Source organism: Pavona decussata, unplaced genomic scaffold (assembly GCF_977016875.1).
Source record: "Pavona decussata unplaced genomic scaffold, jaPavDecu1.1 SCAFFOLD_300, whole genome shotgun sequence".
NCBI lineage: Eukaryota > Metazoa > Cnidaria > Anthozoa > Scleractinia > Agariciidae > Pavona > Pavona decussata.
The window spans coordinates 3648704-3659536 of NW_028145697.1; the positions used below are offsets into that span (position 1 = coordinate 3648704).

The 10833-nt window shown below is 37.4% G+C and overlaps 1 protein-coding gene across 6 annotated transcripts; it reads left to right on the plus strand.

Moving 5' to 3' along the window:
* The first annotated feature begins 168 nt into the window (after positions 1-168).
* On the plus strand, positions 169-10805 carry LOC146454693 (5-hydroxytryptamine receptor 1E-like). 6 transcript variants are annotated; one of them, XR_014859212.1, is made up of 3 exons: positions 1491-1952; positions 6165-9426; positions 9498-10805. XR_014859212.1 is itself a non-coding variant. In XM_085095214.1 (2 exons), the coding sequence occupies exon 2, from the start codon at positions 6335-6337 to the stop codon at positions 7265-7267; it is 933 nt and encodes a 310-aa protein (XP_084951340.1). In that variant the 5' UTR covers positions 169-453; positions 6165-6334; the 3' UTR covers positions 7268-10805. The 6 variants fall into 6 exon arrangements, 4 of the variants coding, with proteins under 4 accessions (XP_084951340.1, XP_084951342.1, XP_084951343.1 ...); XR_014859213.1 differs by having other exon boundaries at positions 6165-8099; positions 8136-10805; XM_085095214.1 differs by lacking the exon at positions 1491-1952 and adding an exon at positions 169-453 and having other exon boundaries at positions 6165-10805.
* Positions 10806-10833: the final 28 nt, after the last annotated feature.

Here is a 10833-nt window from a genome sequence, read left to right on the forward strand (position 1 = left end):
TGCAGGTGCGTTTTACATTTTGGTACATTTCTTTGCTGTCCTCTGCAAAATAACAACGTGAAATGACCACCTTTAAGGTTTTGTGCACAAATGAAATAACGATATATTTACAAATGACGTTTTGGTTGCCGTTGCCGTCGTCGTCGCTTAAGCCCCTATTCTCTTTAACGGACGGATGAATGGATGCCGGAATGGATGAAGTGTGCCTATCGTTCTCGGACTTGAGTTTGTGTTTATGCACCGACAATAATCACTTGACAAGAGCCCTACACTGTATATGGAAAACACACTTGTGGAACAATAGACGATCATTGTTATTAATAGGCGTCTTTTCTGTGCAGTGACATGTTTAATTAATGCTTTTAGAGAACATCATGATGATGCTTTTAGTTTCAAAAGCCACGAGATAAAAAATTCCCATTTGCGACATTGTCCCGCACGGATCTCACGAAGGTAACTGTTTAATTTATTTTAATGTAGATTTTGTATGTCGAAAATGATGGTGGGAATAGAATCTGAGTTTCCTAAAGAGACCGAGCTTTACTGAACTAAAATTATGTTGTGAGCATTCATAGATCCTACAAATCTACATGTATTTGTAGTTCCTAAATTTTCCCCTCAGCCTGGTACATGTGATACGTCAGATTGCGAAAAAATGTTTTTCTTCCGTTAGAATGTTTTCCATCTGCCAGAATTAGCCGGTTAGACCGGCCAGTCTGTAAATTTAATCCGTCATTTTGAAGTGATGGTGCTGTAATAATCACTGACTTTGAAAATGGTACGTGCTATTCTGAAGAAATTTGAAGGACTAGGATAAAACTTATTCTTAAAATTGGTATATTCCGTTTGCAAACTTATAAATACAAATAGAAACCGCCCTAACAAGATACGCACGTTTCGTCTTTCTTAGTTAATTCAGTAGTCAAAATGGTTCAGTGCCGCCCTGTAGTGTTAAGGGAGTCAAGGGTAAGATACCGTTGATGGCTGTAGATATCGTAGAATCATAAAATACACGTGAAATACCTCGTGCGTGTCAGCTTCAAGACAAACTGATTCAATACCTTTGTCTGTTACTAACTGCTTTGTGAATACTTTAATTGGTTAACATTATTCGAAAGCAGGTTCTGCATGAAATGTATTTGACTAAGGTATCAGTCGATATCTTACAATTATGTCTCGGGCTTTTATAGAATTTACCAAAAAGATGTTTAGCGAGTTCCTTTTTTACTCTTGCAACAACGTATTCGTATTTTTATAAAGCACTGAAAAAATATCGTTATGTTATTGTTATTATAATATTTAACATACACGTAACCACTGAAGTACAGCACGCAAGACGTGTTTTTATCAAAAAAAAAACCCATAGACGTAACCGGTCATAATGATACGAGAAAAATAAGTCCTTAATTATATGAGACGCGTATAAGACATGAAGTGTCCCTTTTATACGAAAGCGACTCTTAAAGGAAGCGAAGTGCTTTTATAAATTTCTTTCTGCCCTTCGTCGTCGCTTAGCTACGAAAGGCTCATAGCGGTGTTTCTACGTCACAGAAACTGGCCAGCCATGATTCCAAACAAAGAACAAGAAGTAGACAGCTTTTCAAAGGGGTAACAGAGCCTCTCCTCCGCTTAAATTTTGTGCTCAAAAGAAAATAAGTTTGCATAAATATCATAGACGGCATCAGCAGTTCGAAAGATAGACAAAACAAGTTCTACGAGCCTAAGGACTTATTATGAGCCGTCAGACAATGAAAAATTGCTTCACGAACTATTTGTTGGTTTAAGACATCATAAATTTATAGGACTTCTTCTGAGTGATTGTTGAATCCATGGCTGATATGTCAAAGAAACTACTTCACCTGTATACTACTTGAAGTGAGCCAAGCACATTGATGGAAATCTGAATGAAGACATCAGTATTGATGGTGGCTCAAGCCTCTGTTCTAACGAAGGTGCGCGGATGCAATTTTACAATGTAGCTCAGTGTTGTTGGCCATTTTATATCTTCCACGCTTTGCTTCTACACTGTGATTTCAAGGAGATTAAAATCTCCTCTGCGGTTTCCACCTGTAACAATCTTTTCCATTACACAAGCTTTCAGTTATTCATTATTTTCAGATAACAATCTCAGTCAACTAACTTTAAAAGTATCGCCTTACCCTTGAGAGGTGGGATCATTCAGGTCGTTCAATTTCGTTTACTTCTGTGTTCTTTCTCGTACATGTCAGTTTTCCTCCACTTCCGTATTTCCTTTAAGTTGTCAGAATTTAACTTTGTAACGAGCCTCTGCAATGTTACTATTAGATTGGTACACAGCACTGTCTCTACATGGAGTACTCGTTGCTCAGTCGGTTTGAATGTGCTCTTGTCTGTGTACTCAAAGGTCTTGTGGACCACCGCATCTCAAGTTTAAACTCACGGCAAAGAAATATACAGATTGCACCTCTTACTTCTCATATATCCTACACAAAGGCGACATTAGTTTAACATAGAAGGTACACGTTTTACCAAAGTTGACAGGCGACTCGAAAATACAACCCACCCACCCGAAAAAGCTAAGTCTTTATAAAGACACGAGGGCCGATAATCTTAATTTTGATTTTAATTTTAAGCAAAATAATACATTGTGTTCAAAGGAAGAAAATTGGTAAAATAAATCACATATCTCTTGATAGAAACGGGCTAAGAGTTCTTTCTATTTGCCAGAACTGTCCGGCCAGTCTATAAATCGAATGCGCCGATTTGAGCGTATTGTGCTGCAAAATCTTGAAAAATATTCCTGACTCCGAAAATGGTAAGCGCTATTTTGAAGAAATTCGAAGGAATAGGATAAAACCTATCCTTCAAATTGGTATATTCTGTTTGCGAACTGACCGGTCTCTGACAAATAAAAAGCCGGCCATAAGATGACGATAAGTTTATTTCAGTGCCCATGGTACGTACACAATAGCTATAGTCCAAGGTAACATATTGGGAAAATGTTGCTAACTAATCCAGTCAATTCAGTAAGGCTAGTATATAAGAAAATGTCAAAAAGCGCAGTTAAAAATGGAGTCAGTTACAACAGCTAACGACAATATAGAACGTCACATCTCACCGAATTATACGCCGCAATTTCGCGACAGTGACAATTGATTTCTAACAAGCTGTACGAATTTTCGATCCTTCCCTAAATAGTAATTGTGCGCTATAATTTCGCAATGGTAACAATTGATTTCGAACAAGCTGTTCGAATTTTCGATCCCTCAACGGGTATTGATCAATAGTACTGAAAAACTTATCTTTGGAGTGTTACAGAGTCGTTCAGCCTCTGTTCATGCAGTCCCCCATTATCCGCGAAAACTCATGCTATTATGATCTAGCCTACGTACCAGTTTTCTCGTTTCCGAGATCGCTTGAGGCTAGCGAAGACATGAAGCACGAAAAAGAGAAAAAAAGGGGTTCGCTTCTCGCGCTCGCTTGGAAATAAAACGACGTACAGTCAAGTTCTGTGAATAAACAACGACAAAGAACAAATGGTATACAGCTCCGGTATGATGAATCGAAGAAAATCTTGTTTTGTTACGGCGGTTATGATAACTTCGTTAGTATATCTAGCTGCTTTTTGGTTTCAGCTGTTTCTCAGAAAAATACAAATTATGACTCCATCAGATCGATCGCCTAATCAGACGCAGGTTGATAAACGGGTTGGTAGGGATAAATTATACGCTTTCTTTTGTTCCATCACATTGTGAGTTGAGAAGGAAACGTGTCTTATATAAATAAAAATTAAATTGTTTTAAATGTATATTTAAATGAAAATACAACATAAAAACTAATGGTTCAGGCATAGAAGATTAGTGGGAAATTTGAAATTAACGTTAGTTTTTTTTTGTTTTTTGGCTGTTCACGACAGCCTGATATAGATGTATGTTTTTCAGGTTATTAGTTTCAGTCCAATCAACTTGGATGAATTTTAAATTAGAAGGGATATATTTTAATATATTTAAAAATATTGACGACAAGACTTGTGAGTTAACAGTGTGGCTTCTTTGTTTCCTGAGGTGAGATATTCATATTATTATTCAAAACGATGAGTCATTCAGTTTTTGTTAAAATACTGCTCCCGGCGCCGCTTGTCTGGGTAGGCAGCGCCAAGATACACCACCTCAAAAGGTAGGTTACATTGTTGTGTTGACGTCAGTTCTTTCGCGACAACATGCTTAAGTGGAGAAAATTTCTACGATTCTCTCACGTAGGTGACTAAAATACGTGCAAAACGTATACGCACATCATTCGTTACTAGTTCCGCTGAAAATAATCTGCAGAATTTTAAACCCTGCAGCGCATGTATGAAGTGAAATTTGCATCAGTTCGGAAATATCGCCAGGTGTTTTCTTTTAAAGTTGACAAATGCCGAGGAAAGGGTGTATTTTCCCAAAGTCATTTCTCTCTTTTTAATAAACATGACGTTTTTCCGTTCAGCTTGAGAAAATTTTAAGAATAGACACAAAACATGATGGCAGATTAATTTACTGTACTGTACTGTAATGGCGTAAACGCCCCCTCAATTTAAAATGGCACTCCCTGAATTCATCAGACGTAAAGAAAGGTAAAAAATGAAACAAAAAAATCCCCTCAGGAAGGATGGAGCGATTATTCAAGACTTGATGTCATGATTATATTTAAAGAAATTATACAATGGCCACAGTACCCTCTATGTTACACACCTGCAGGAAATCAAGGTAGTTGTAGTCTAAGTAACATGCGGCTGGCTATATTTTAGTCTTCAAATGTACTAAATTATTTGTAATTATTTGTGGTCCTAAAGTACATACAGTTTTAGCAACTCGAAGATAAGGAGTCAAACTTTAATATTCTAAAACTGCACTCGTAGAAAATGCCATTGACCTTGTTACAGTTTTAGTTTTTGTTTTTTGGTTGGTTTTTTTTTTTTTAATTTTAATCAGTTTCAAAACAGCTAAAAAATAAAAATTTTAAAAACTGCAAAAGCCGTGAACGAAGATCCTGCTTGCTTGTACGTTGGATCTCACAGGAGATCTAATCAGCCAAACTTGAAAAATAGACGATGAGAAGTCCAAAGACTACTGCAAAGCTGACACAACGTAATATATTTTAAAACAATATTTCGGCTGGCCAAACCAGCCTTCTTCAGGTTTAGATGTTACTAAATTATATAAATGAAATTACAATATATATCATGAAGGATGTTGCAATACATGGGAGCAGCGGAAATGACGTTTACAAGGTGGTACCAAAGGATGAGGAAATAAGTAAAATAAAATAAAAAATTTACAATTCATCACGTCTATTCAAACCGTGGGGTTCCAAGGTCCCCGCTAAATCTATAAGAAAAGATTCTCTGGCTTTTCTGATTGAATCACGTGATTCAATCCTCACGTGATTCAATCCTCACGGATTCAATCAGAAAAGCCAGAGAATCTTTTCTTATAGATTTAGCGGGGACCTTGGAACCCCACGGTTTGAATAGACGTGATGAATTGTAAATTTTTTTATTTTATTTTACTTATTTCCTCATCCTTTGGTACCACCTTGTAAACGTCATTTCCGCTGCTCCCATGTATTGCAACATCCTTCATGATATATATTGTAATTTCATTTATATAATTTAGTAACATCTAAACCTGAAGAAGGCTGGTTTGGCCAGCCGAAATATTGTTTTAAAATATATTACGTTGTGTCAGCTTTGCAGTAGTCTTTGGACTTCTCATCGTCTAAAAAATAAAAGCTAATCATGTGACAAGTAATGTCCGTACAGTTCACCACATAAACAAAGGATGGTAAGCCTGGGTGTTCCACTAATTTATTCAAGTGAATATTTTCGTTCTTCTGAACATCTCAACATCATTGACTAGCGGCTGAAGTGTCCAACGTTAAACAGTGCATCAATTCCGCCCCGGGAGATTCTAGCATCGCGCATTTCACGCTCGGCACGATCAACAAAAGAACTCGTTGTTAGTATTTATTTGATAATACAGTCTAATCTCCTTTCCCTTAAGCGACCATTCAAGCGTAGGTGGTAGCTTACGCGCCAGTTTAGACCTAGCACTTTACTCATGAAGTCCTTTAAACAAAAAAATTTAACTGTTGACAAAAGCAGATTTTTTCAGGGGTCAATTCAACTTTTTCTCATTCCTTTGCAGTGTTTTGATGCCTTTGACACTGAGGATATGAAAGTTTTCATGTGGACCCGGACACGCGCACTCCAGTACTGAATTGACTACTAATCATAGAGGAAGAAGTATAGAGGAACAATATTTAGCGTCGAACTGGAATCAGCTGATTTCGCATACAGAATTTTCATCCAGCTGTAATGAATCCAATTCAGGAGCCGCTAAACAGCACCGTGATCAGTACAAACCAATCAAACCAATCAACAGACGGCCTTCCAGTGACCAATGTGGAGGTGATAGCTGAACTTGTTCCTATCGCGTTGATAATAATTATTATAAACATGCTGGTAGTTGTAGTGTTTCTTAAAACGAAAAGGCTACGACGTACACCAGCTAACTACATTCTTTTCAGCTTTTCAATAAGTGACTTCATGACCGGAGCACTGAACATTCCTCTGTTTCTGATAGTGTTTTACACACCTGTCATCTCTTCTAATACAGTACGGTTCTACTTAGGCTTCCTTGTGACTGTTCTCCACACAGTTACAGCAGTTCTGTCTGTTTATCATATATTGATTGCTACTTTGGAAAAGTACCTGTCGATCGTCTGGCCTGTTACCCACCGCCTCGCCACAAAAACAACAGTGAATGGAGTGTTGTTGATGCTTTGGTTTGTCTCAGTGCTGCTTGGCTTTATTCCTTTCATTTGGATCAAGAAAACCATGGATCCGTCAGGAACTAAATATTTTCTTGGCTACATCATCTTTTGTTTTGTCGCTGTGTTTGCCTTGCCATACAGCTTTATAATTTACGCCTTTGTCAAGATCTTTCGAGCCCTTTCCAGTCTCTTAAAGCGAAGATCAAAACGTCCCTCAAGCCGCAAGAAAAAACTGGCTCGAGAGAGGAAGTGTATTGTATTATTTGTTACCATGGCAACCTTATTTGTCGTTTGCTGGTTGCCATGGTTTTTATTAATGCTCCTTCTTACTCTTGATTTAATTCCACCAACTTTTTATATTCCGGGACATGTTATAATTTTAGTAAGGTATGCAACATCTTTTATCAATCCACTGTTGTACAGTCTGTTCCGACCAGATTTTTATGCAGCCCTGAAACAGCTGTTGAAAAAGTGAAATAATCTGTTGCTGTCTATACATCTGTGACAGCGGTTTGCAGATGACCTTCAAGAAGTCGTAGCAGATTGGCCAGTCCCTGTCAACCACCTAGTTTTGTTTCTTTTGGATAATCTGAACAACTCCCATGCATAGCGTTTAGACTGAGGGCTCAAAAGACAACAAAGGTGATGAAAGTAACCAATCCTAAATATTGACAGGGATGAAAGCCACGCAGCATAAACTACATACTAACTCAAGAGAAAGTTATCACTAAATCCATTTGTAGTGTGCCGACTTTTTTTTCCCGAACTTTCTCATCAGTGCTTAATAGTTAACCTCCCTCAATCACATTCCCTTCTTTTCAGACGCTTCACAAAGTTCTTGAGTTACATTTTAGTTTCGGCAAACACATGCTGGCTTTTACAATAATGATTTAACGTAGGAGAAGAAGGCCCGAAAATGACCTACAGTACAAGTGCTTGCATAGGTAAGATCGGTTTTCGGTAATTTAAATTGCAACACGCTCTAAGACTAATGGAAACATTTTAACTTTTGGACGATTTTTTTAGAACTGTCTCAATCCATGCTTCATGATGGGTTTCACTCACTCGTCCGTTTATCAATCTCAACTATTTGCTTAAGATTGTACTCGCGTAAACATTGAAAAAATATGAAAAAAAAATTATCTTAACCATTTAAGAACATTTAACCAAAGCGGATTGTCAAAAAATTGTTATCATTGAATAAAGTATCGTTTTGGTTTGTAAACTACACTGTTTGCTGCAACCGTTTCTTCTGGTTAACAAGTTGAGATTTTGATCGCCTAATTCTTATTATTTGTTGCTGGCAGGTGTTGAATGTTTACATCCCAATACTATAATAGTAGTTGCAGATTGTAAAAGATGTTGATTTAAAAAGATTCATAGGGTCATTAAAATATTTTAGCCAAGTTAAAATTACATGATCCTCTTTGCCGAACGTTATTCCACAAATTACTGGCTTGGGGATTCGCGGTTCGGGAACGTTGCGAGTTCGATTTGGGAATCGTTTACTGAATGTGGATAAACCGGAGAGAAACATGAGACACCTGCCATCAGACTAAGAAGCTAATAAACGCTTTTTCATTGCGTTCTCGTTAAAAACACCACACTCAAAGCGAGTTTCAGTTATTAACGCTTTCCAGGAGTTCGAGATTGAAAATGTGAAAAACTGATAAATAGACCAGGTTATCGTCAGCTGAAGTTCATTGTTAAATGAAGCTAAATATATTTATTTACATTTTGATAACCTGTAGGTTTACTTGGAGTAGGGTTTTTTAGTTATTTCGTTCAACCACAAAAACAACTGCCCCAAAAGTATAAACATAATTTTAATGACTTCAAATAGTGCTCCACGATCAACCTTGCCGCGACAAAACGCCAGGGTGTACACCTTGGAGCTCATAGATACAGTTTCCGTTTTTCAGTACCCTGAGGGTATTCAAGACTTCAAAATTTATTTCCTTTAAACACAATACTGGTCTGTTAGCAAATAAGTCTGAACTTCAAGTTCAGTCTTGAATAAACAAACCATTTTGTCTCGATCGATACATGATTTCACAGTAACGTCATATATCGACATTAATGATTAAATACATGAGTTCAGTACGGTGTTCACGTCTCCCTGCGGTGGAGTACAGCATTGTGCTTAGTTTGTTTACCCACCAACAGGTGCCTTGAACAGTGATCAGTTCTGCTTGATATGAGATCTCATGCCGCTCTGTTATTAAACTAAGCTAGCTTTTCAGCTATACACCACCTTCAACTGTGCTAATTATAATTGGCGTCATTAGCATACATAAAGCCATTTCAACTGATCGGCACGAAAAGACCGCAAGAATGTTTCTTTTAATAAATTTCTCTAAATTTTCTCTCCCGTAAAGATAATTTATTGTATTTTCTTTCATCGCTCGCGTTGTCAACTGCGAATATTAGGCGATTTTACAACTAACCACATCACCTTTGAGTCTTATGGCCCTGTTGTGGCATATTCAGGTTGAGGCCTAGCCTGACAAAGTTATTATGCTCTATTATATCTTTTCCGACTGAAAGGGAGTCACTGCAGGTATTACAATTACAGTAAGTTGTTTTTGAAGGACTTCGAGTCGCAGTCTGTTTATCATGGTAATTTCCACGTGGGTATAAAAATAAGGGTTAACTCCTCCCCTTCTTTGTCACCAAATTCATGCTGCAGCGACTAATCCACTTAGTAATATTTAACTCTGAGCACTGCATGTGGTGACATTACACTGCTATCATGTCAAGAAAACCTGAGTTGCGCTTTAATTTTTAATGATAACAGAAGCTTTGTAGAGTCATCAACGGACGGAGATTTACGTCTTTACGTCTTAAGGTAAGTGAAACTTGGTGATGCGGAATGAACTTTCAGAGAACCTCAAATCAATCACTGCACACTAATATGTTTTTAAGCACTGTAACTCGTGGGTTTTTTTAACTAGCCGCTCTCGCCGGTTCAAAGTACAAGAGTATACCTTCCGAAATTTGGGAAATGACTCTCCCACACCCACTCAAAAATCGGAAACAACAGCCTTCGTGGTTGTTTTTAGCTTCGCTGAATACTTAGCCAGACTCAGTCTTGAGATCAGTACCCTTGACGAACTTTCGAGAGCAGTCTATTATAAAATCGCACATTACTTAAACACTGCTTAAAATAAAATCACTTTGTGGACAAATGTTTGTTTGTCGTGTATCACAGGGTAGATTTGTCGTCTCCAAACCCAAAATATGGCAATACTAACTTAGTCGTGTTACTCGCTCCTCTCAGCTCTCTGAAGCTTTGCGAGTCAGTTACCATGCAAAACAGAAGTATCAAAGACAAGTACATAAATATATGAATAAATAAATAAATAAATAAATAAATACCCAGGAGAAAAAATATATCAATCAATAAGGATTATATATTTCATTTTCTAAATGTACGTGATCGATTCCATGTCAGTTTTTGTGAGGTCTGTCTATTAATATTCACGGTTTTTATCAAAAAGGAGAGGTCACGCGATTATATTATTTTATCTGCTAAGCCTCCACTCTTGATAGAGAATTCATTACCTGTCAATAGCTGCTACGTGACAATCAAGATTTTGTCTCTCTCAAAGCAAGAAGACAATTTTAAACAACCATTTCAAACTTTAATCAAGTTGATGAGCGTTTGTACGTGGCGGAATCGCCTCGAATATCGTGAACAAGCAGCTAACACAGTCTTGGCTCCGTGCCTAAAGAATGATTTTATTTCAACCAATTAAAGATCACCAACTATAAACTTGTTAGATCAAAGATGAGTTATGGGCATTTTTTTACACGTCTGGACAAATTAGTCTGCGCGGTCTAGTCGTTGATAAGTAACTTCAAAGTTTTCTTCTTCGTAAGCCAGCCGAAACCGGCCATTAAGGACCGCAAAAACACGCCACCAAAACGCCTTTTGAACGAAAAGGGTAATTTGGGTTCCCTATTGTTTTGAATGCTTGTCAAATGGAATATATAATCACCTAAAATATTCAAGAAAACGTCAGCATGATTCTCTTCTCT